The sequence below is a fragment of the Thalassophryne amazonica genome, chromosome 5, assembly GCF_902500255.1.
Source record: "Thalassophryne amazonica chromosome 5, fThaAma1.1, whole genome shotgun sequence".
Classification (NCBI taxonomy): domain Eukaryota; kingdom Metazoa; phylum Chordata; class Actinopteri; order Batrachoidiformes; family Batrachoididae; genus Thalassophryne; species Thalassophryne amazonica.
The window spans coordinates 81,830,770-81,854,651 of NC_047107.1; the positions used below are offsets into that span (position 1 = coordinate 81,830,770).

At 39.3% G+C, this 23,882-nt stretch overlaps 1 protein-coding gene across 1 annotated transcript in view; it reads left to right on the forward strand.

Annotated features, from left to right (window-relative positions):
* Nucleotides 1–23,486, forward strand: part of gpat2 (glycerol-3-phosphate acyltransferase 2, mitochondrial) — a 174,329-nt gene extending 150,843 nt beyond the window's left edge. The window contains exon 22 of the mRNA XM_034170671.1: nt 23,002–23,486. Within this exon, the coding sequence (XP_034026562.1) occupies nt 23,002–23,118 (117 nt within the window). The 3' untranslated portion in view covers nt 23,119–23,486. The remainder of the gene's footprint in view (nt 1–23,001) is intronic.
* The last annotated feature ends 396 nt before the right edge of the window (nt 23,487–23,882 follow it).

Consider the following 23,882-nt stretch of genomic DNA (forward strand, 5'->3'; position numbering starts at 1 on the left):
TTGCCCTGGCTGTGTGTTTGGGGTCATTGTCATGCTGGAAGACCCAGCCATGACCCATCTTCAGTGCTCTTACTGAGGGAAGGAGGAGGTTTGCCAAAATCTCGCAATACATGACCCCATCCATCCTCCCTTCAATACGATGCAGTCGTCCTGTCCCCTTTGCAGAAGACCACCCCCAGAGTATGATGTTTCCACCCCCATGCTTCACGGCTGGGATGGTTTTCTTGGGGTTGTTGTCATCCTCTATACATGGTAAGTGGAGTTGATTCCAAAAAGCTATATTTTGGTCTCATCTGACCACATGACCTTCTCCCATGCCTCCTCTGGATCATCCAGATGGTCACTGGTGAACTTCAAACGGGCCTGGACATGTGCTGGCTTGAGCAGGGGGACCTTGCTGCCCTGCAGGATTTTAAACCATAACAGCGTCATGTGTTACTAATGTAATCTTTGTGACTGTGGTCCCAGCTCTCTTCAGGTCACTGACCAGGTCCTCCTGTGTAGTTCTGATCTTTCTCAGAATCATCCTTACCCCACAAAGTGAGATCTTGCATGGAATCCCAGACCGAGGGAGATTGATGGTCATCTTGCGTTTCTTCCACTTTCTAATAAATAGTCATAACAGTTGTTGTCTTCTACCAAGCTGCTTGCCTGTTGTCCTGTAGTTCACTGCAGCCTTGTGCAGGTCTACAGTTTTGTCCCTGGTGTCCTTAGACAGCTTTTTGGTCTTGGCTATGGTGGACAGGCTGGAGTGTGATTGATTGAGTGTGTGTGAACTGGTGTCTTTTATACAGGTAACAAGTTCAAACAGGTGCAGTTAATACAGGTAAAGAGTGCAGAATAAGAGGGCTTCTTAAAGAAAAATGAACAGGTCTGTAAGAGCCAGAATTCTTGCTGGTCGGTAGGGGATCAAATACTTATTTTATGCAATAAAATGCAAATTAATTATTTAAAAATCATACAATGTGATTTTCTGGATTTTTTTTTTTTTTTTTTTTTTAGATTCTGTCTCTCACAGTTGAAGTGTACCTATGATAAAAAATTACAGACCTCTCCATTCTTTGTAGGTGGGAAAACCTGCAAAACTGACAGGGGGTCAAATACTTATTTTCCCCACTGTATATAAAATGAGACAAAACATTCTTAAAAAGATGTCAACAGTATTAATATGTTTTGTCATGTTTGTGAAAAACATTGCACATATGTAATACATTTCATCATGTGTGACAAAGTACAGCCGAGATGTGTAGACGTGAAGTGCTTGTGAGCACAGAGGTTTTCTACAGTTTGGAAGCTGAAACTTGAAGTAAATAAGCTGAGAACAGAGCATGGCTGAAGCCTATATAAAAGATGTGAGTAAATGCACAGCTGAAATTTTTTTAACTATATGTTGTCATATTTAGCAAAACATTTTTAACAGAATGATGTAATATAAATATTAAAAAGAAAGAAAATACACCATTGCATTCTATTAGTTTTATCTAAGAAGGGGAGACACCCCTTACTGGTCTCTGCTCTGCATAAATGTTGATAATTAGCTCACAGTAATTTTTTTGTAATGTTGCCTGGACTGATTATTTCATTTCCAAGTAAACAAATTAACAGTGAGAGTTGATTTCAAGGGATGCATTAGCATTTGGAAATTATTGCTGTTAACCAACAATCTGAAGTCCAAAGTGATGCTGCTGCCAGTAAAGCAAGCCAGTACTAGTCTGAAAAACCTAAACAGACCCATTGGAGGCTGAACAAAAACATTAGTTCTTCTGGCAGTATCAACTTTATCTTTTTTCTGTTTAGAAAGCATGCACTTGGCAACATTATTTTGTCAAATCCATGAGCACAGATCATGCATTTTCTTGCAGTGTAAGAATAAGATTTATTTAAATGATCACAACACAGAAGTGGGTTAATGAGTTAAATACATGATTGAAATGAAATTACAGCAAAAGTCTAACAGCAGCAAGAAAATCCCACAATCCAATTGACTTTACATGTGTATTATGACATAATGTGGCAACCTATACTTGGTATCCATAGAGTCATGATGCCAGCGTCTTTTTTCCAATTGTTCCAAATTAGAATGAAGCCTATGCAGTTGCAAGCAGACAAATATACTGTAAATATAACACCTCACCCTGTCTTTCTTCAGAGCGGCCTGCTTTTTTGTGTGCCACGTCTGAGCAATTTGAGTAATTTTAACTTGAAATCTTCATAACCCTACACCTCAAAAATCATCATCATGCCTCCACCTCAAAATTCATCATACCCTCACCTCAAAAATGATCATACTTCCACTTGAAAAATGATCATACCTCCACCTGAAAATTTATCATACCGACACTTCAGAACTCATCATTCTCCCACCTCAAATATCATTATACCCCACCTGAAAAATCATAACGGACACCTCAAAACTCAATAGACCCCCACCTGAAAAATCATCATATCCAACACCTCAAAACTCATCATATCCAACACCTCAGAAATCACCATATCCTCACCTGAAAAATCATCATATCCAACACCTCAAAACTCATCATATCCAACACCTCAAAAATCGCCATATCCTCACCTGAAAAATCATTATACCCCACTTGAAAAATCATCATATCCAACACCTCAAAACTCATTATAAGCTACACCTGAAAAATCGTCATACCCTCACCTCAAGAATCGTCATACCCTACACCTCAAAAATCATCATAACCTACACCTCAAAAATCATAACATACTGCTCAAAAATCATCATAGCCTCACCTCAAAAATCATACCCCCCACCTTAAAGAGTAGGTGACACAGAAAAATGTGCAGAAATAACTACTAAAAATGATGAAATATTGATATTTTTAAAAAATCTTGAACAATAAAAGTTGATAAGTGCGCTGGTGAAAGGTAAATCTTAATAACAGCTGTCTGAAGCCTGCGCTCTATTGCAGGTGTCAGCTGTGGCCATGTTGTTGCTACATCATCAGGAGAGACATGACCAGCTGATTTAAGCCCAAATAGTGCAGCAGATAAGTGAATATTTACTGAGGGATCCTTCAAATTGTGATGCAAGCACCAAATTTGGCACACATACTCCTTAGACATTACTCTTTTAAAAATGCCTATATGCATATGTCACATGTCATAGAATCCAATGGATGCTGATATTGTTTAACCTTTACTTTGCAAACCAAGCACGCAACACAGTCAAAACTATTCTATTTATTAATCCTATTAGCTCAACCAGTAATTTGCACCACTTTTTACCAAAATTGGAGCAACATTAACTTTTGACCCCTGTACAAACTGAAATTGACCTTTCTCAGTGTTCTTGCTGTTTTTACCCCATAACTCCAGACCATTCATTCACAGATAGTCCAAACTATACCTTTTTGGAATCTTTATGATCAGACAAATAATATGAAATACCTTTCAATATGATTGGAGCATTTTTAAATTTTGACCCCTGTGTAATACTTCAATTGACCCCTTCTTGGCCGCTTATTGAAAGTTCACGTGGGTACCCTGCATTTTTAAAAGAGTAATGTCTAAGGAGTATGTGTGCCAAATTTAGTGCTTGCATCACCATTTGAAGCATTTTTTTCAGTTATCCGCTGCACTAAAATCGATTGTAAACACGGCGGAGGTTGAACTGTTTTCAGGCAATTTTTTCTAGTGTGGATTGTTGACTTCTTTTGTGAAGTCCAGTCTGAAGGTGATTCTGAAGATGTCTCTGAAGAAGTTGTGGGGATACAGCCTTATCATTTTGAGCCTTATTTAGACGACCATGAGGGAGAAGAAACCTTGGAGGAAGACCTTCAGTCTGACAACAGTGACAATATTGGCAGCGTTCAGAACACAGAATAGTGATTATAACAAAAAGTAATAATAATAATAATCAATGCAGGCTGATTTCTGCATTGGGGGGTGGGGGGGGGTGATGAACTTTATTTTTATTTTTTTTATTGCCAGCTATTTGGTCATAATCAACCCCATTAAAGGCCCCATTAAAAAAATGTTAGTTTACCATCCTTGACATCAGAAAAAGTGATGAGGATGTGCAGATTTTTATTTGATTTTTTTTTTTTTTTTTTTTTCTTAGAAACAGGTTTTGCATTTCAAAACTGAAAAATGACACACAAGCACCTGTGAGGGACTGAAAATATCAGCTGTTTTTATAATAAAGCTTGTTTCCTTCTTGAATACAGTCAGTGTACTGTACGTTAGTAGCGTGATAAACATGCTGTGTGAGTGAAACGCAGCAACATCAGCTGTTCTGTTTATTTGTTATTATCTATCGTCCACCTGGTCGTTACTGTGAGTTTCTCTGTGAATTTTCAGACCTTTTGTCTGACTTAGGGCTTAGCTCAGATAAGATAATTATAGTGGGCGATTTTAACATCCACATAGATGCTGAGAATGACAGCCTCAACACTGCATTTAATCTATTATTAGACTCTATTGGCTTTGCTCAAAATGTAAATGAGTCCACCCACCACTTTAATCATATCTTAGATCTTGTTCTGACTTATGGTATGGAAATAGAAGACTTAACAGTATTCCCTGAAAACTCCCTTCTGTCTGATCATTTCTTAATAACATTTACATTTACTCTGATGGACTACCCAGCAGTGGGGAATAAGTTTCATTACACTAGAAGTCTTTCAGAAAGCGCTGTAACTACGTTTAAGGATATGATTCCTTCTTTATGTTCTCTAATGCCATATACCAACACAGTGCAGAGTAGCTACCTAAACTCTGTAAGTGAGATAGAGTATCTCATCAATAGTTTTACATCCTCATTGAAGACAACTTTGGATGCTGTAGCTCCTCTGAAAAAGAGAGCTTTAAATCAGAAGTGCCTGACTCCGTGGTATAACTCACAAACTCGTAGCTTAAAGCAGATAACCCGTAAGTTGGAGAGGAAATGGCGTCTCACTAATTTAGAAGATCTTCACTTAGCCTGGAAAAAGAGTCTGTTGCTCTATAAAAAAAAAAGCCCTCCGTAAAGCTAGGACATCTTTCTACTCATCACTAATTGAAGAAAATAAGAACAACCCCAGGTTTCTTTTCAGCACTGTAGCCAGGCTGACAAAGAGTCAGAGCTCTATTGAGCTGAGTATTCCATTAACTTTAACTAGTAATGACTTCATGACTTTCTTTGCTAACAAAATTTTAAGTATTAGAGAAAAAATTACTCATAACCATCCCAAAGACGTATCGTTATCTTTGGCTGCTTTCAGTGATGCCGGTATTTGGTTAGACTCTTTCTCTCCGATTGTTCTGTCTGAGTTATTTTCATTAGTTACTTCATCCAAACCATCAACATGCTTATTAGACCCCATTCCTACCAGGCTGCTCAAGGAAGCCCTACCATTATTTAATGCTTCGATCTTAAATATGATCAATCTATCTTTGTTAGTTGGCTATGTACCACAGGCTTTTAAGGTGGCAGTAATTAAACCATTACTTAAAAAGCCATCACTTGACCCAGCTATCTTAGCTAATTATAGGCCAATCTCCAACCTTCCTTTTCTCTCAAAAATTCTTGAAAGGGTAGTTGTAAAACAGCTAACTGATCATCTGCAGAGGAATGGTCTATTTGAAGAGTTTCAGTCAGGTTTTAGAATTCATCATAGTACAGAAACAGCATTAGTGAAGGTTACAAATGATCTTCTTATGGCCTCGGACAGTGGACTCATCTCTGTGCTTGTTCTGTTAGACCTCAGTGCTGCTTTTGATACTGTTGACCATAAAATTTTATTACAGAGATTAGAGCATGCCATAGGTATTAAAGGCACTGCGCTGTGGTGGTTTGAATCATATTTGTCTAATAGATTACAATTTGTTCATGTAAATGGGGAATCTTCTTCACAGATTAAGGTTAATTATGGAGTTCCACAAGGTTCTGTGCTAGGACCAATTTTATTCACTTTATACATGCTTCCCTTAGGCAGTATTATTAGACGGCATTGCTTAAATTTTCATTGTTACGCAGATGATACCCAGCTTTATCTATCCATGAAGCCAGAGGACACACACCAATTAGCTAAACTGCAGGATTGTCTTACAGACATAAAGACATGGCTGACCTCTAATTTCCTGCTTTTAAACTCAGATAAAACTGAAGTTATTGTACTTGGCCCCACAAATCTTAGAAACATGGTGTCTAACCAGATCCTTACTCTGGATGGCATTACCCTGACCTCTAGTAATACTGTGAGAAATCTTGGAGTCATTTTTGATCAGGATATGTCATTCAAAGCGCATATTAAACAAATATGTAGGACTGCTTTTTTGCATTTACGCAATATCTCTAAAATTAGAAAGGTCTTGTCTCAGAGTGATGCTGAAAAACTAATTCATGCATTTATTTCCTCTAGGCTGGACTATTGTAATTCATTATTATCAGGTTGTCCTAAAAGTTCCCTAAAAAGCCTTCAGTTAATTCAAAATGCTGCAGCTAGAGTACTAACGGGGACTAGAAGGAGAGAGCATATCTCACCCATATTGGCCTCTCTTCATTGGCTTCCTGTTAATTCTAGAATAGAATTTAAAATTCTTCTTCTTACTTATAAGGTTTTGAATAATCAGGTCCCATCTTATCTTAGGGACCTCGTAGTACCATATCACCCCAATAGAGCGCTTCGCTCTCAGACTGCAGGCTTACTTGTAGTTCCTAGGGTTTGTAAGAGTAGAATGGGAGGCAGAGCCTTCAGCTTTCAGGCTCCTCTCCTGTGGAATCAGCTCCCAATTCAGATCAGGGAGACAGACACCCTCTCTACTTTTAAGATTAGGCTTAAAACTTTCCTTTTTGCTAAAGCTTATAGTTAGGGCTGGATCAGGTGACCCTGAACCATCCCTTAGTTATGCTGCTATAGACGTAGACTGCTGGGGGGTTCCCATGATGCACTGTTTCTTTCTCTTTTTGCTCTGTATGCACCACTCTGCATTTAATCATTAGTGATCGATCTCTGCTCCCCTCCACAGCATGTCTTTTTCCTGGTTCTCTCCCTCAGCCCCAACCAGTCCCAGCAGAAGACTGCCCCTCCCTGAGCCTGGTTCTGCTGGAGGTTTCTTCCTGTTAAAAGGGAGTTTTTCCTTCCCACTGTAGCCAAGTGCTTGCTCACAGGGGGTCGTTTTGACCGTTGGGGTTTTACATAATTATTGTATGGCCTTGCCTTACAATATAAAGCGCCTTGGGGCAACTGTTTGTTGTGATTTGGTGCTATATAAAAAAAAAATTGATTGATTGATTGATTGATTCTGCCGTCGATGAAATTCTCGAAAAAATAAAAATAAAAAAATTATGCGGGCCGATTTTGGTATACGGGCAGGGATAATAAACTAATGTTTTGTTTATTTTTTTAAATGGGGTCTAATGAGAAGGCCATCTTGCGATATACGTACTGCATGTTTAGCCAGCTGGTCCACAGCTGTCAAACTTCTGGCTCCAGCTGAAGTCTCAGCCTGTTGAGTCCCCGGTGGAAAAATACTCGGCACTACTGGCAGCAGCAGTATTTTGGGATGCTGAACATGAAACCAAGCTCTTTCCTCCTCAATGGGAAAGTGTCAAAATGTGCGGAGCACAGGACGGGCGAGTCGCTCGGTGACCCACTTAACTTCTTTAATCCACTCATTCCGACACACGTGATCCTTAGAAAACTTAAATAAGCTGACTCTGTCTGCACGGGTGTTCGAACAAAAGCCTGCAATACATCGAGCCGGCATAACTCCAGAAATGAAACACTTACACACAGAAATACGTTTGATCACTAACAAAACAAATGGAACTGCTAAGACAATAGTTCTCCCGCTGATGTCACTTCCTCCTCCTTCTCGTGACTTGCCTAGAAGTTCCTGGTTTTTAGTGGCGCATAGTTGAAAAACTGAATATTTATCTCTTCAGTAACTGCACACTGGGAAAGCATTCATTTCAAACTGTTGTTTTTTTGTTTGGTTGGTTTTTTTTTAGCATTTCAGACAAATTAAACATTACATATCGTGTCACTGTCATGCTTGACCCTGGCTTGGGGTTTAGGTCCGGATTTTCGACTTTGTCCTCTATGGTTTTCTGGTTTTAGTTTTCATATGTTTATACTTTCTCATGTACATCTTAGTTTGGTTCTGTTTATTGCTTTTCTTTGTTTTGCACCTTTGCCACATTCTTTGGTTATCATCTATTTTGTAGCTGGTTAGTGTATTCCTTCACTCTGGGTCCTTTAAGTTACTTTAGTCTTAGTTTCGTTCTGTTTATCACATTTATTATACAACCCATGGAAATAATTATGGAATCACCGGCCTCGGAGGATGTTCATTCAGTTGTTTAATTTTGTAGAAAAAAAAGCAGATCACAGACATGACACAAAACTAAAGTCATTTCAAATGGCAACTTTCTGGCTTTAAGAAACACTGTAAGAAATCAGGAAAAATAATTGTGGCAGTCAGTAACGGTTACTTTTTTAGGCCAAGCAGAGGGAAAAAAATATGGACTCATTCAATTCTGAGGAATAAATTATGGAATCACCCTGTAAATTTCCATCCCCAAAACTAACACCTGCATCAAATCAGATCTGCTCGTTAGTCTGCATCTAAAAAGGAGTGGACTGACATGAATCATGGCTCCAACATGAGAGATGTCAATTGAAACAAAGGAGAGGATTATCAAACTCTTAAAAGAGGGTAAATCATCACCCAATGTTGCAAAAGATATTGGTTGTTCACAGTCAGCTGTGTCTAAACTCTGGACCAAATACAAACAACATGGGAAGGTTGTTAAAGGCAAACATACTGGTAGACCAAGGAAGACATCAAAGCGTCAAGACAGAAAACCCAAAGCAATATGTCTCAAAAATCGAAAATGCACAACAAAACAAATGAACGAATGGGAGGAAACTGGAGTCAGCGTCTGTGACCGAACTGCAAGAAACCGCCTAAAGGAAATGGGATTTACATACAGAAAAGCTAAACGAAAGCCATCATTAACACCTAAACAGAAAAAAAACAAGGTTACAATGGGCTAAGGAAAAGCAATCGTGGACTGTGGATGACTGGATGAAAGTCATATTCAGTGATGAATCTCGAATCTGCATTGGGCAAGGTGATGATGCTGGAACTTTTGTTTGGTGCCGTTCCAATGAGATTTATAAAGATGACTGCCTGAAGAGAACATGTAAATTTCCACAGTCATTGATGATATGGGGCTGCATGTCAGGTAAAGGCATTGGGGAGATGGCTGTCATTACATCATCAATAAATGCACAAGTTTACGTTGATATTTTGGACACTTTTCTTATCCCATCAATTGAAAGGATGTTTGGGGATGATGAAATCATTTTTCAAGATGATAATGCATCTTGCCATAGAGCAAAAACTGTGAAAACATTCCTTGCAAAAAGACACATAGGATCAATGTAAATGGCCTGCATATAGTCCGGCTCTTAATCCAATTGAAAATCTTTGGTGGAAGTTGAAGAAAATGGTCCATGACAAGGCTCCAACCTGCAAAGCTGATCTGGCAACAGCAATCAGTGAAAGTTGGAGCCAGATTGATGAAGAGTACTGTTAGTCACTCATTAAGTCCATGCCTCAGAGACTGCAAGCTGTTATAAAAGCCAAGCGGTGGTGCAACAAAATACTAGTGATGTGTTGGAGCGTTCTTTTGTTTTTCATGATTCCATAATTTTTTACTCAGAATTGAGTGATTCCATATTTTTTTCCCTCTGCTTGGTCTAAAAAAGTAACCGTTACTGACTGCCTGACTGCCACAATTTTTTTTCCTGATTTCTTATAGTGTTTCTTAAAACCAGAAAGTTGCCATTTGAAATGACTTTAGTTTTGTGTCATGTCTGTGATCTGCTTTTTTCTACAAAATTAAACAACTGAATGAACATCCTCCGAAGCCGGTGATTCCATAATTTTTGCCAGGGGTTATATAATGCTTGGTCACAGGTTTTTGTCATTGTTTATTAGTCCAGCAGTTAAGGGACATGTTTTGGCGAAATCGTTCACATTGTGATAAAAGTGCCAGATTTGGTACAGAAGTAGCTTAGGGTATTAGGTTTCATATAAAATCAAGACCCCAGCTGGATCTTGCTTGTGAGGGCAATTATATGGATTTGAATATATACCGCAAATTTTTGCCAAAATATCATAATACTATAACGCATTTCTCAAATATAGTTACTTCTAGCATGCTCATACACATGATTGTGGTGCCCAAAAGCCATTTTAAAGGCAAGGAGGTAAAATATTATATCACCAGTGTCTACACTTGATCTCTTGTCATAGCAAATATGCACCGCTTGCATGTACAGGAGCTTTGGGTTGCATTTGGAGTTGGAAAACACCAACGGTATATACCAGCTCACAATTGCTGGCATTCTTGGGCATAAAACATGTCTATCATTGCCATTTTTCCATGCAGTCACTGGGTGTGACACTGTCTCATCTTTTGCTGGAAGAGGGAAGAAATCTGTTTTCGAGACCTGGAAAGTCTTTCCAGCTGTCACTCCTGTCTTCTCTGGTCTGTCAGCATGTCCTGAGTTAATACAAGGTGATGATCTATCTTTGCTGGAAAGATTTGTAGTCCTTCTGTACAAGAGGACCAGCCCTGATACCAGTGTAAACAAGGCCCGACAAACATTATTTGCACATGATGCCCGGACCATTGAGAACATACCACCAACTCAAGATGCTCTTCAGGAACACCTTAAGAGAGCTGCATATCAAGGTGGGCATATCTGGGGACAGTGCCTACAATCACTACAGCAGCTACCTAGCCCACAAAACTGGGGATGGCAACTCACTGATGAAAGATGGACTCCAAAGTGGACCACATTACAAGAAGCTTCAAAAGCTTGCCAGGAGCTGATTAAATGTGGATGCAAGAAAGCATGCAGGGGCCTCTGCAAATGCTATAGAGCAAGTTTACCATGCACTGCTCTTTGCTTTTGTAGTGGTAGCTGCCATCAGGGCTAAATTACTATAATATCACCATTGCTGTTTGACAGTTGACCCTCCACAACTGAGTTGGTATCATCCTCTGATGTTTTTCAATGGAAGAGTTAAAATTGTTTGAAAAACCAGTTCAATGCTTGAATGACCAGAGTGGTCACTTGGATATGTGCCCCTTGTATTATTTCTTGACAAGCCCATAAGCCTATTTTTGCTGAATTTAGCAGTTAGAATTGACTTAATAGTTCAGAAATCAGCATTAATAATTTATGTAATAAACATACATAATCTCAGTATTTATTTGATATATCATTTGTCCAGAAATATTTATACATGTTCATTCAGAACAGGATTATATCACCCCTACCCCTTAATTACAGTGACACATGGCACTTTTTAGGTAGTTTTACAGTTGTTATAGATGGCTGTTATTATTACAGTAAAAAGAGGTAGAAAATTTATTAGGTACTTTCTGGGATTACACACAATTATCTGGTCACAACATGAAGTTTTGAAATGCAATCCACTCTATCATAAAATTTGTTAGGGATCTTTTCCTGTACCCCTTATCAAACCCAGCAAACCGCTTATCCAAGGCTTAATGGAAAATTAGTTGGTATATTTTAGTATATTTGGATATTTTTGACACAAATAGCTAATTTGGACACTTCATTTGGTTGTAACAGTCAGTTACAAGTTATTGTTGAAACCTATCCACCTCCTGGAATTTGCACGATTTTCACAATTTTGCTATTTTAGGCCTAAAATTGTTTTTCTCTGGTCTGACTAACCAAGGTAGATTTTGATGTGGGTCCCTAGCTTAAATTAATCTCCATATCTTAAAGAACATCTCTGCCCATTTTGGTGCTTTTATCACATTTTGAACGATTTTTCCCTTATCCGCTGGACTATATCTTCAGTGTTGCTTATCTGATTATGTCCCATTTGTTATTCATTGCATTTTCTGTTCATATGTTATCTTGTTTTATTTATTGCATTATTCTGTATTCACCAGGTTTTGTTTATTTGCAGTTTAACCAATAGTTTGTTTTGCCTTCATCAGTTATTGTATTCTCTTTTGTCTCAGCCAGTAGCCGTTTCGTCCTAGTTCCTTGTTTTTTTCCCCTCTTTAGACGAGTCACATCATTTCTTACTTTTGCCCCTTTTTGTTATGCTCACGCATTGTTTGTCTAGAACACGTCACGTTATTCAGTTTTTCTGTCACCTACTTATCTTGCTTTGCACCACTTTGTTTTGCCCTCCCGCACTCTCTTGCCTTTCTTCCGTCTTCTTCATTCACTAAGCCACACCTCTTTCCAGAACCTTCCACACACCTGCTTCACATCACCCCGATTAGTTTGCTCCTATTAAAACCCTCACAGTTCCACAGCTTACTGCCCAATTGTTGACTACTATCACTTTCTCACTTCTCGTTCTTTTCTAGTTTGCTCTTGTGTGTTTTGACCTTGTTTTTGTGCTCCGACCTTGGCCTTGCCGTATCCTGAACTGTGTTTTGACTCTGCCTTTGTTTTGCCTGCTTTATACCTCAATGCCGTGTGAATGAACCCTGCCTGGTTTATGGACCATGTCCCAGCCTGTACCATGTCTGATACCTCTGCTCCCATTTCTGACTACCTGTGTACTGAACCCAATGCCTGGTTTCAAGATAAAGCCTTTTATTCATCTAAAACAACCATGCCTGTGAGTCTGCACTGGTCTCCTACTGCTTCCAGTTTCAGCCCACCATGAGTCCTGACAGTCACCTACACTTTAAGAATCATCATACCCTCACCTCAAAATTCATCATACCCTACATGTTTAAAATTATCATACCCTTCACCTCTGAAATTATCATACCCTACACCTCTAAAATTCTCATACCTTACACCTCCCACAACACACAGACACGGAGCGGGTGATATTATCTTATTACCTTACCTTAAAATTCTAAATCCCTACACCTCTGAAATCATCATACCCTACACCTGAAATCATCATACCCGACACCTCGAAAGTCATAATACCTTACACCTCAAAAATCATCACACCCTACACCTCTAAAATCATCATACCCTACACCTCTAAAATCATCATACCCTACACCTCCCACAACACACAGACACGGAGCGGGTGATATTATCATTATTATTATTATTATTATTTTCATGAGGGACAGTAACTTTAGTTTACGAACCAGAGAGGCAGGAGATATTAATGTTCCATTCCACGGCAGAGATCCGCATCATTGGCTGCCCCACAAAAAAGGCACATTAATAACAAAAAAAAAACTGTCCATGTGAAGCGGTGGACGATCGTCGCAGAATCATGCAGCGTGAGGATACGTAACGTAGCTGACAGTACAGTGGAAGAACTGCTGGCACAAACATGACAGCTGGACTGGATGTTGCATTTCTTCCTGTGTAGTAGACAAAAATGAGGAAGGAGTTTTTGTTTATTTTTTTAATTTTTTGCAAAACATTTTCATCTCGTTTTTATTTGTCAACAATAACACACATTTACACAGTTTTAGTCAGTGTTTTTAGAACATTGGCACCGTCTCATCTTAGTTATGGAGAAAACGGTTGTTGATGAACATATTTCATCTTGTTTCGTCTGACGAAATTAACACTAGTCCATTTTACCAGAGTTATGGCCCTTGATTAACAAATCTAGACTGTCAGTTTCATGAGTGGATGCCTGCATTCTGAAATCAACTCCTTGCACACTTTGAGCAGGAATATTGTGAAATGCGATACAAGTCCTTGTTATAGGTTTGTAATATGCATAGTATCGTATCGTTGGGGTTGGACCCATTTTATCAGAGTTACGCCCCTTGATTAACAAATCTAGACCCCGTCAGTTTCGTGAGTTGGTACCTGCATTCTGAAATCAACTGATCTCACACTTTTAGGAGGAATTTTGTGAAACCTGGTACAAGTCCTTGTTATAGCTTGGTAATATGCATATCATATTGTTTGAGTTGGACCTATTTTAACAGTGTTATGGCCCTTGATTAACAAATCTAGACTCTATCAATTTCATGAGTGGGTGCCTGTCTTCTGAAATCAACTCCTCTCACATCTTTAGTAAGGATTTCATGAAACTTGGTACAAGTCCTTGTTATAGGTTGATAATACACATATCATCATATTATTCGAGTTGGGCTCATTTTACCAGAGTTATGGACCTTGATTAACAAAGCTTGATTCCATCAGTTTCATGCTTGTGTGCTTTTGTTCTGAAATCAACTCCTCCCACACTTTTTGAGATGGAAAAAGTACAGAAGAGTTGGGAGGGAGAGGATTAATATGCATATTGTAATATTGTACAAGATTGACACATTTTGGCAGTGTTATGGCCCTTGATTAACAAACATGGACACTGCCAGTTTCATGAGTTGGTGCCTGCATTCTGAAATCAACTCACATATTTCAGATGAATTTTGTGAAAATTCATTCAAGTCTTTGAAATGTTATCTGAATGTAGCAAGCACTTCTACCAATTTGTCAACGGGGCATATTGCACTCTCAAAGCACTCTTGTTCATAATAAGGTTCCTGTATCGTTAGTTAGCATGCTGACATCGCCACAAGATGTCTTGTATATCACTTGAGAGATATTATGTGGTTAAAAATACACTGTTTTTAGTTTTATTTTTTGGTAGTTTTTGGTAGAAAAATGGCAAACAGATTTATACAGAAATACAGCTGTTTCGGAGCACATTCTGCCATCTTGAGTTATTTTGTACGAGTGAGCAACCAGCTAATGTCATGCAGATTTTTCCTCTGATTGCCAGTCGCTGTGTCACATCACTCAGAATTTGCAAAAAAAATAGACTTCTTTCTCAACTATTTTGGCCCCACCAAGCTGGTGGGTTAGGGACCTTTGTCTCTTGTTGCTGCAAAGCATTCACGGATTGAAAATAACATGGCTGTGAAAACTCCGCGGATCCGAGGAATTCCACAGATTTCATCATGGGGGGGGGGGGGGGTGTTAGTGTTGTACTCTAATTGTGATCATCACTGAGTTTTTAAAATGCCTGTCACAAAGTGTTTACTTTTTTATGACATCGTGCAAGTTTTCTAAGTCCGCAGATATTGATCTGTGCTCTCAACTTTTTAAAAGAAGAATTTTGCAGCATGTCTGTGTCACGGAGCGACATCAGACAGAGCGAAGATGGAGAGAAAGACCGTTTGATAAGGACAAGAATCCGTGGAATTGTCGCTGGCTTCATAAACACACCTGAAAGATAAACGGGAAAAGCGAACTGTGCCATCAAGAAACACGGTAACAATTTTTCTCTCCCTGGAAAATAAACATTGTGCTGTTCAAACAGGATTTTAGACTAGATGATGTGACTTTTTTATTATTAATCTAGACTTTCTTTCATTTGGAAAAAAGACATTGTGGCTTTGAATGGATTTAAAGGAATTTGCACAAGGATATAAATTAGTTTTTATTAATGTAGACTTTTTTCATGGGGAAAAAAGACATTGTGGATTTACAGGAATTTACACAACATGTCACATTTTTACAAATAAGGTATGTTAGTGATATTTTACCCTGATTTTTAAAATATTCTACAAGCTTTAGCTGTGGTTTTTGAAATCCTTTAACAGTCTTTTCAGTCTTCATGTAGTTTAATGTTCTGAGTTAATGCATAATTTGGTTTACGATTAAAAGGAAAATCATTCCAGGTCCTACTTCCACGTCATATTCTGTTATTTCATCATTAACATTGACAGTTCAAATGAAAGATTGAGTCTAGGATAATTTAAATATGCACTTCTTTTGACTTTTTTTCTTCCAGGAGATGCTGAAAATGTATCATTAAATACAAAATTAGTTTGGTTTCTGGGGCCCACGGGCCCTCAGATTTCACAATTTTCATTTCACAGCCCTGAAATAAACGGCAGCTTGTTGCTTTGCCTCAATTTTTTTTGCTGTTGCTTGTAGCTAATGTGACTGTGGAGTAACTCTTCTGAGGGGATCCTGAGGCATTCCAAAGCCGTCTGAAAAATATAATCCCTTCAGCGTGTCCTGGGTCTTCCCTAGGACCTCCTCCCAATTGGATGTGGCTGGAACACCTCCCTTTCTCACCCTGTCCAGCAGTGTAAGCCCAGATACCCAATGGAGAAATATTATTTCTACTGCTTGTACAGTAGTGTTCAGAATAATAGTAGTGCTATGTGACTAAAAAGTTTAATCCAGGTTTTGAGTATATTTCTTATTGTTACATGGGAAACAAGGTACCAGTAGATTCAGTAGATTCTCACAAATCCAACAAGACCAAGCATTCATGATATGCACACTCTTAAGGCTATGAAATTGGGCTATTAGTAAAAAAAAAAAATGTAGAAAAGGGGGTGTTCACAATAATAATAGTGTGGCATTCAGTCAGTGAGTTCGTCAATTTTGTGGAACAAACAGGTGTGAATCAGGTGTCTCCTATTTAAAGATGAAGCCAGCACCTGTTGAACATGCTTTTCTCTTTGAAAGCCTGAGGAAAATGGGACGTTCAAGACATTTTTCAGAAGAACAGCGTAGTTTGATTAAAAAGTTGATTGGAGAGGGGAAAACTTATATGCAGGTGCAAAAAATTATAGGCTGTTCATCTACAATGATCTCCAATGCTTTAAAATGGACAAAAAAAAAAAAAACAGACGTGTGGAAGAAAACAGACACCAACCACCAAAATGGATAGAAGAATAACCAGAATGGCAAAGGCTCACCCATTGATCAGCTCCAGGATGATCAAAGACAGTCTGGAATTACCTGTAAGTGCTGTGACAGAAGACGTCTGTTTGAAGCTAATTTATTTGCAAGAATCCCCCGCAAAGTCCCTCTGTTAAATAAAAGACATGCAGAAGAGGTTACAATTTGCCAAAGAACACATCAACTGGCCTAAAGAGAAATGGAGGGATATTTTGTGGACTGATGAGAGTAAAATTGTTCTTTTTGGGTCCAAGGGCCGCAAACAGTTTGTGAGACGACCCCCAAACTCTGAATTCAAGCCACAGTTCACAGTGAAGACAGTGAAGCATGGTGGTGCAAGCATCATGATATGGGCATGTTTCTCCTACTATGGCATTGGGCCTATATATCGCATACCAGGTATCATGGATCAGTTTGGATATGTCAAAATACTTGAAGATGTCATGTTGCCTTATGCTGAAGAAAACAGACCCCAACCACCAAAATGGATAGAAGAATAACCAGAATGGCAAAGGCTCACCCATTGATCAGCTCCAGGATGATCAAAGACAGTCTGGAGTTACCTATAAGTGCTGTGACAGTTAGAAGACGCCTGTGTGAAGCTAATTTATTTGCAAGAATCCCCCGCAAAGTCCCTCTGTTAAATAAAAGACGTGCAGAAGAGGTTACAATTTGCCAAAGAACACATCAACTGGCCTAAAGAGAAATGGAGGGATATTTTGTGGACTGATGAGAGTAAAATTGTTCTTTTTGGGTCCAAGGGCCGCAAACAGTTTGTGAGACAACCCCCAAACTCTGAATTCAAGCCACAGTTCACAGTGAAGACAGTGAAGCATGGTGGTGCAAGCATCATGATATGGGCATGTTTCTCCTACTATGGCATTGGGCCTATATATCGCATACCAGGTATCATGGATGTTTGGATATGTCAAAATACTTGAAGAGGTCATGCCCTTGAAATGGGTGTTTCAACAAGACAATGACCCAAGCACACTAGTAAACGAGCAAAATCTTGGTTCCAAACCAACAAAATTAATGCCTCGCAGATGTGAAGAAATCATGAAAAACTGTGGTTATACAACTACGAGGTCTATTAGAAAACTATCCGACCTTATTATTTTTTTCAAAAACTATATGGATTTGAATCACGTGCGATTACATCAGACAAGCTTGAACCCTCATGGGCATGCGTGAGTTTTTTCACGCCTGTCGGTTGCGTCATTCGCCTGTGGGCAGGCTTTGAGTGAGGAGTGGTCCACCCCTCCCGTCTATTTTTTCATTGTTTAGGAATGGCTCAGAGACTGCCGCTTTGCCTGATCAAAATTTTTTCAGACACTGTAAGGCACATCTGAGTGGACACCATTCGAGAAATTCAGCTGGTTTTCGGTAAAAATTTTAAGGGCTGATGAGAGATTATGGAGTGTTACTGTCGCTTTAAGGACAACCCACGGAGCCGGAGGGCGCGCCGCACTCCAAGCCGCCGTCGTCAGCCTGTTTTGAGCTGAAAACTTCCAAATTTGAGCCTCTGTTGACCCAGGATGTCGTGAGGGAACAGAGAAGTTTCAGAAGAGGTCGGGATCAGCAGTTTATCCGGACATTCCACTGTTAAAGGAGATTTTGTAATGAAAGATGTGCGGATGGATTCGCGCGTCGGCAGGCAGCCGCTCATGGCCCGGCGCCACAGAGAAACACCTCCATTGGAAGAGTTACGGGACAAATTTGAACATGCCCAGCTGTTAAACAGTTTCTCGGATACTCACTCGACTGAAAACCATCGAAAGCCGCCTGAATTTTACGAATGGCTATCAACACGGAGGTGTTTCTGTAATGGTCTGCTGTAATGGTGAAAATGCAGACAGACTTCCTTCTTTGGTCATATAGTGACTGGATTGTACGATACAGCGAATTCAGTACCCCATTCTCCTGCACCACCCCTCACAGGTTACCTCGAGGGACCCAGTCATACACCTTTTCCAAGTCCACAAATCACATGTAGACTGGTTCGTCATGCTCCCAAGACCCTTCTCTTTACCCTTTACCTAACACTTCCCGAAAATAAAATGAGAAATGAATTTTGATCTTATTTTAGTGATAATGTCTTATATCAAGTGTAATTATATATTTTAAGCAGAAATTAGACTGTAGACTAGTGTAATTATCTGCAATCAGCAAGGCACATGTAGGAACAGATCAGGTGGGTGGATCAGAGTTGTGATTTTTGTGGCAGAATCAAAGTAGAACAGAAATGATGCGGAATTAATCAGGAACACCAATTGGCTCAGCAGAATACAGGTAACAAGTGTGATTAAAAACAAAAATACAGTGAGGTAGATTGACAGCAATCCCCAGGAGGTATGAATATCTGTGTCGCCATCAACAATCAAGAGAAGATTTTACCCAAGTAACCAAGAATAGAGTTTACTGCAACATATTAACAATGAGTAAGCTTCAAAATCACGTACAGGTCTGTGGAACCTTCCTACACACAGCTGAGACAAAGGTCAGCTTGTTCCATAATGATGGGAAAAGAGGAGTGTGTTGAAGTGAATAAGTTGACGAGCATATTAATTCATCTGTGAAGCATGATGGTGGTTGTGTTCCGGCGTGGGTGTGGATGGCTGCCAGTGGAAGTGGTTTCCTGGTGTTTATTGATGATGCGACTCCTGACAAAGGCACCAGATTGAATTCTGAAGTGTTTTAAGACTGCATTATCCGCTGACACTCAGCCAAGTGCTCTAAAACTTGTCGGTGGTTATTTCAGTGCCAATAATCAATGGTATTACTGTGAAAGCTAGCCAAAGCTTTTTTTTTAAGGCAAAGTGGGATATTCTGTAATGGCCACATCATCAGCATGAAGAGAAAGGATGATGTACGAGTATTTTATGTGTTGAGGGCAAAATGTCCAGAGTACCATCAAAGAAGTAATCTAGCATCTGATTGGGTTCAGGACTTAAAGCAGTCCCTGACTGACTTTTTCTCTTTTCAAAAGGGAAGTGATGTGCGCAAACTATTGTAATACCTACATTGGTGGCCTGATTTGCATGCAAATGACTCTAAATTAAAGAGGCAGTGTGTAGGATTTAGTGGTATTTGTTAGTTGGCATTCATAACCATCTGTTCATTATTGTTTAATTACCTGCAACAACAAATCAACAGCATTATGTAACCTGCAGCCTCACCACTAGGTGACACCATATCCTACACACTGTAGCTTTAAAGCTAAACATCTGCACTTTGACCTTATCTTTCTTTGAATATAATGTGGCACAAACTAAAATATGTTGGTCTCCAAAAATGTGACTACAGAACAAGCTTGTGCAGGGATGTTTATTCGCCATCTTTGTACAGTTTTCTGTCTTTTTGTAAATTTTTGCTGTCTGAAAGAAATAGCGTAACATTATTTTTTATTTCTTCAAATCGACAAACTAATATTTTGCCGTAAAATGCCCAAATGCCTTTGAAATCGATCATCATAAAGCGATTTGTTTACCGGAGAAATGAGGCCTCACTCTCACTGCCTCCAATGTGCTTACCGAGTCTGTGGACTCAGTAAGCGCCGCAGCGGGACACTCACAACGCTCCCGTCTGCTGTGCGGAGCTGCGGCCATCTCCAGCAACAGGTCCAGAGACTGCTCGAACATTTCTACACGAGCGGGCATGGAAACACCTCTGTTTTGATGCGGAGCACTCCGGCAGCCCGCAGGGATAGACTTCTTGCGGAAAAATCCTCTGCGCCACAGGGTCTCAGTAACCGCAGCCACAGAGCTCCGTGGCCACTGAGAGAGGTTTGTATCTTTTTAATGACTTGGATTCTCTGCAGAGGCAGTGTGAGCGAGGGGTGACAGCGACTCTCCACGCGGAATCGCTTTTCATTGTACTCTCTTGTGAAGGTAATAAATGTGCAACAATGTCTCAGTGTTCCAGGCAATTTCCTGCCTGCTTCCCGCGCCAAATCTCATAGCATCGTTCAACCAATTTTCTACCTCGTCAGTTTCTCATTGTTTATTTCCAATATTAGACAAGATAAATACAGGTATGGCAATAATGTAACGCTGATATCATTTAAACAAGTAAATTCTGTGATATTTTGGTATTGTTATGATAAATGTAATGCTTAGGGAGTAAAGCACGGCAATCATAGAAGTTTGTTACCACCAATGGCACCATCCACCACACATTTTCGTATGTGGCCGTGTCTTTTATTTTTGGTTGTTAAACTGTTAAATCGCCTGCCAAATTGATGGACTCTTTGATACAAGCTTAAATAGTTCCTATTTAGCCTCTTTCCTTAAGAAATACATATTGTATTGAAAAACATGAAACAAATTACACACACTGGGGGTAAACCCCTGTTGAAAAAGAAAATCAATAAATTTCTGTATAAAATCGAAAAAAAATTTCAGGTTCAGATTCTTAGAGGTGTTTGGGCTTAGACTGAGATGGGTCATTTAAACAAATTTAACATTTTATTGTTGTGCATTATTGAATGAATAATCGTAATTGAGTGGCTTCAGTATTATATGATATTATGATATCTCTTTACCTAGTCTGAAAGCAGTTATGAAGTTATTTATAGCATGTTAGTTGAGAGTTATGATTTTTAATTGCCTAGTCTTTGGGCCCAATCAAAAACAAAGTAACTAAAGTTTTCATCAAGATTTAGCTATATTTGTAAACTATTGTTATAATCTGTACATGCTCCTACAGGATGGCACAACATGCATTCAAAAGCCACGTTGTGCCATCCTGCATTAGATCACAACAGAAATTTAACGCTGTTTCAGGTCCAAATTTAGTCCAAAGAATGCACCACAGGGCACTTATATTATCAAAATTTCCAGGAGGGGGCAACTCCCCCCTTAGGTTTCCAAACACCTACGGCGTTCGGGGTAACTTTTGCTGTCTTGAATATTATAGATCAATCACATTGCTGTCTTTTTTTTTCTCCTCGGCATCCATGCATGTGTCGCATTCACTTTATAGTGCATGTGACACATGACTAATGTGTGGATTTTAAAAAGTGACTAACCTATTAAATGCTTTCAATCTTAAATATTATTTACACTAAATTATTGCTTATTTGTGTTGTACCTTGAAAGGCCCAAACTTGAAACAAGGCTGCCTTAAAATTTGTTGCATTTTGAAGTACGGCTCAGACTAACAATGACCATTAATCCAAATTTTTTTATATCATTTGAATGTTTGTAAAGGCACTTATTTTTCTTTGGTTAGCTGGTATAAAATGACTTGCATCAGGCAAACTAGGACTGAAAGAGAAGCTTTGACTCCATCAGATAAGAGTCACTGGCACTGTTGTGATGTATTGTCAAGCAGGTGCGATTTTCAAGTATATGAAAGTTGTTTTTCCCCAAACACTGCAGGAATCAAGGCAGTAAGTGGTTTGTCTTCCAGACAGGAATATGAGACATGTTATCAACACATGCACTGTGTAAACAACGGCAAGGAATAATGGTTTTAGAAAAAGAAAAAGTGGAAAGACTGTTGGCAGAAATCTAAAACATGAAATGATCCTTTAAAGCACTCCAGGTAATTTAGTGCTCTGTCTTCCATGTTATGAGGCAGTGTGCACCCATCAATCTCCATCGGGCTGAGGGTTGGAAATCTCTTCTTAAAAATAGTGTTGACCCATTTATCAGCAAGGGGCTTAAGAGACAATTAGGAACTTTCTTATTAATGTTACCATTTAAAATCTGGCGTCTTTTATGTTGGATTTGATAACTAATTCCAGGGGAGGTGATGGTCTAGTGGTTAAGCATTGGGCTTGAGACCAGAGGATCCTCGGTTCAAACCCCAGCCTGACCGGAAAATCACTAAAGGCCTTGGGCAAGGTCCTTAATCCCCGAGTTGCTCCCGGTGTGTAGTGAGCACCTTGCATGGCAGCACCTTGACATCGATATGTTTGTGTGAATGTGATGCATAACTGGAAAGTGCTTTGAGCATCTGATGCAGATGGAAAACGCTATATAAATCCAGTCCATTTATTTACCATTCCTTGATGTTAAACTCTTGGTTATTATGTTTCCTTATCAAATTAGGATTTTGCTTGGAATGTTCATGCAAGTGGAAAACAACAAATATATTGAACATCACCTTATTATTTTAGACCTCGCAGTGTCAGCCAAATAGTTCTGTGTTATATATGCAATATATTTTCATTTTTTAAAACCCTTTCCTGTTTTGTTTTTTTTATCTTTGTTTTCTTTGTGCAGGATATTTGTTTGGTCTTGTTCGGAATGTGCAAGTTGAGGAGACAATTGCAGTGCTCTGTTCGAATAAAGGTTACAAAGTAGAAAACATTGCAACCATGTTGTTTGTGTTTACTCAGGTGCTTCTGGAGGAGCGGCAGAGTGGAGGCATTTTCCTGGGTGTCAGCCCTTTGTTCCAGTTATCAGAAAACCGTCAGAAGCTGCACCGATTTATCTCGCAATACCTCTACAATTAGAGTTACATGCTTCTGTGAACAGCAAGGCCTCCACGTTACACTGTTAGGGTGCACATGACCTTGTTTCCTGCCTGTCAGTTAAGTGTAAAACATGCTCGCTGTGTTGGGGCGCTTCCACCTCTAGGTTAATTACATTTTGATTCATCTTTGATGAGAAAGTGATATTAAGTTTATCTTTAGTAATGGCATTAGCATAAAGCCACAGGAGATGTGGCTTTTGAAGTCCCTGTAATCAGTTGTGAGGATTTGCTTTCGGATGTGGGTTTGTGTGTTTATGTTGGAAATAAGTGTTTGAGTCTAAACATGTTTTAGTTTTCCACAAGGTTATCAGGTTCTTTTTGTTGATCAACACATACTGTAGTTCTTTAGTGGTTGCATTAAAAACTAAGTACAAATCTTTTTCTCTCTCTCCAAGACGATTATTCAGGATTTTGCTCATTCTGCCTCTCCTGAGTCAGGATTTAGTCTGAGTCAGGCCTCAGCTACAAAAACCTCTTGACTCTCAAGATGCAGATACAAATCAGTGCTTCACTTTGAAAAGCACTGAGCATTGTCTGGCAGGCATAACATTTTCAGGTTCACAGTTATGAATTTGTACAGTCAGCGTGGCTGTTTTGCGTCAAAGCTGTTGCAGATTAGCATGAAATTCTAGTGCCGCCCAGTGTTGGACTGCAGGTACTGCTGAATCCTCAATACAAGCAACACAATCACCTCACTTCATATTTAATATGTTTTATTTGTAGTCATTGTGTGACAGCTTTCTG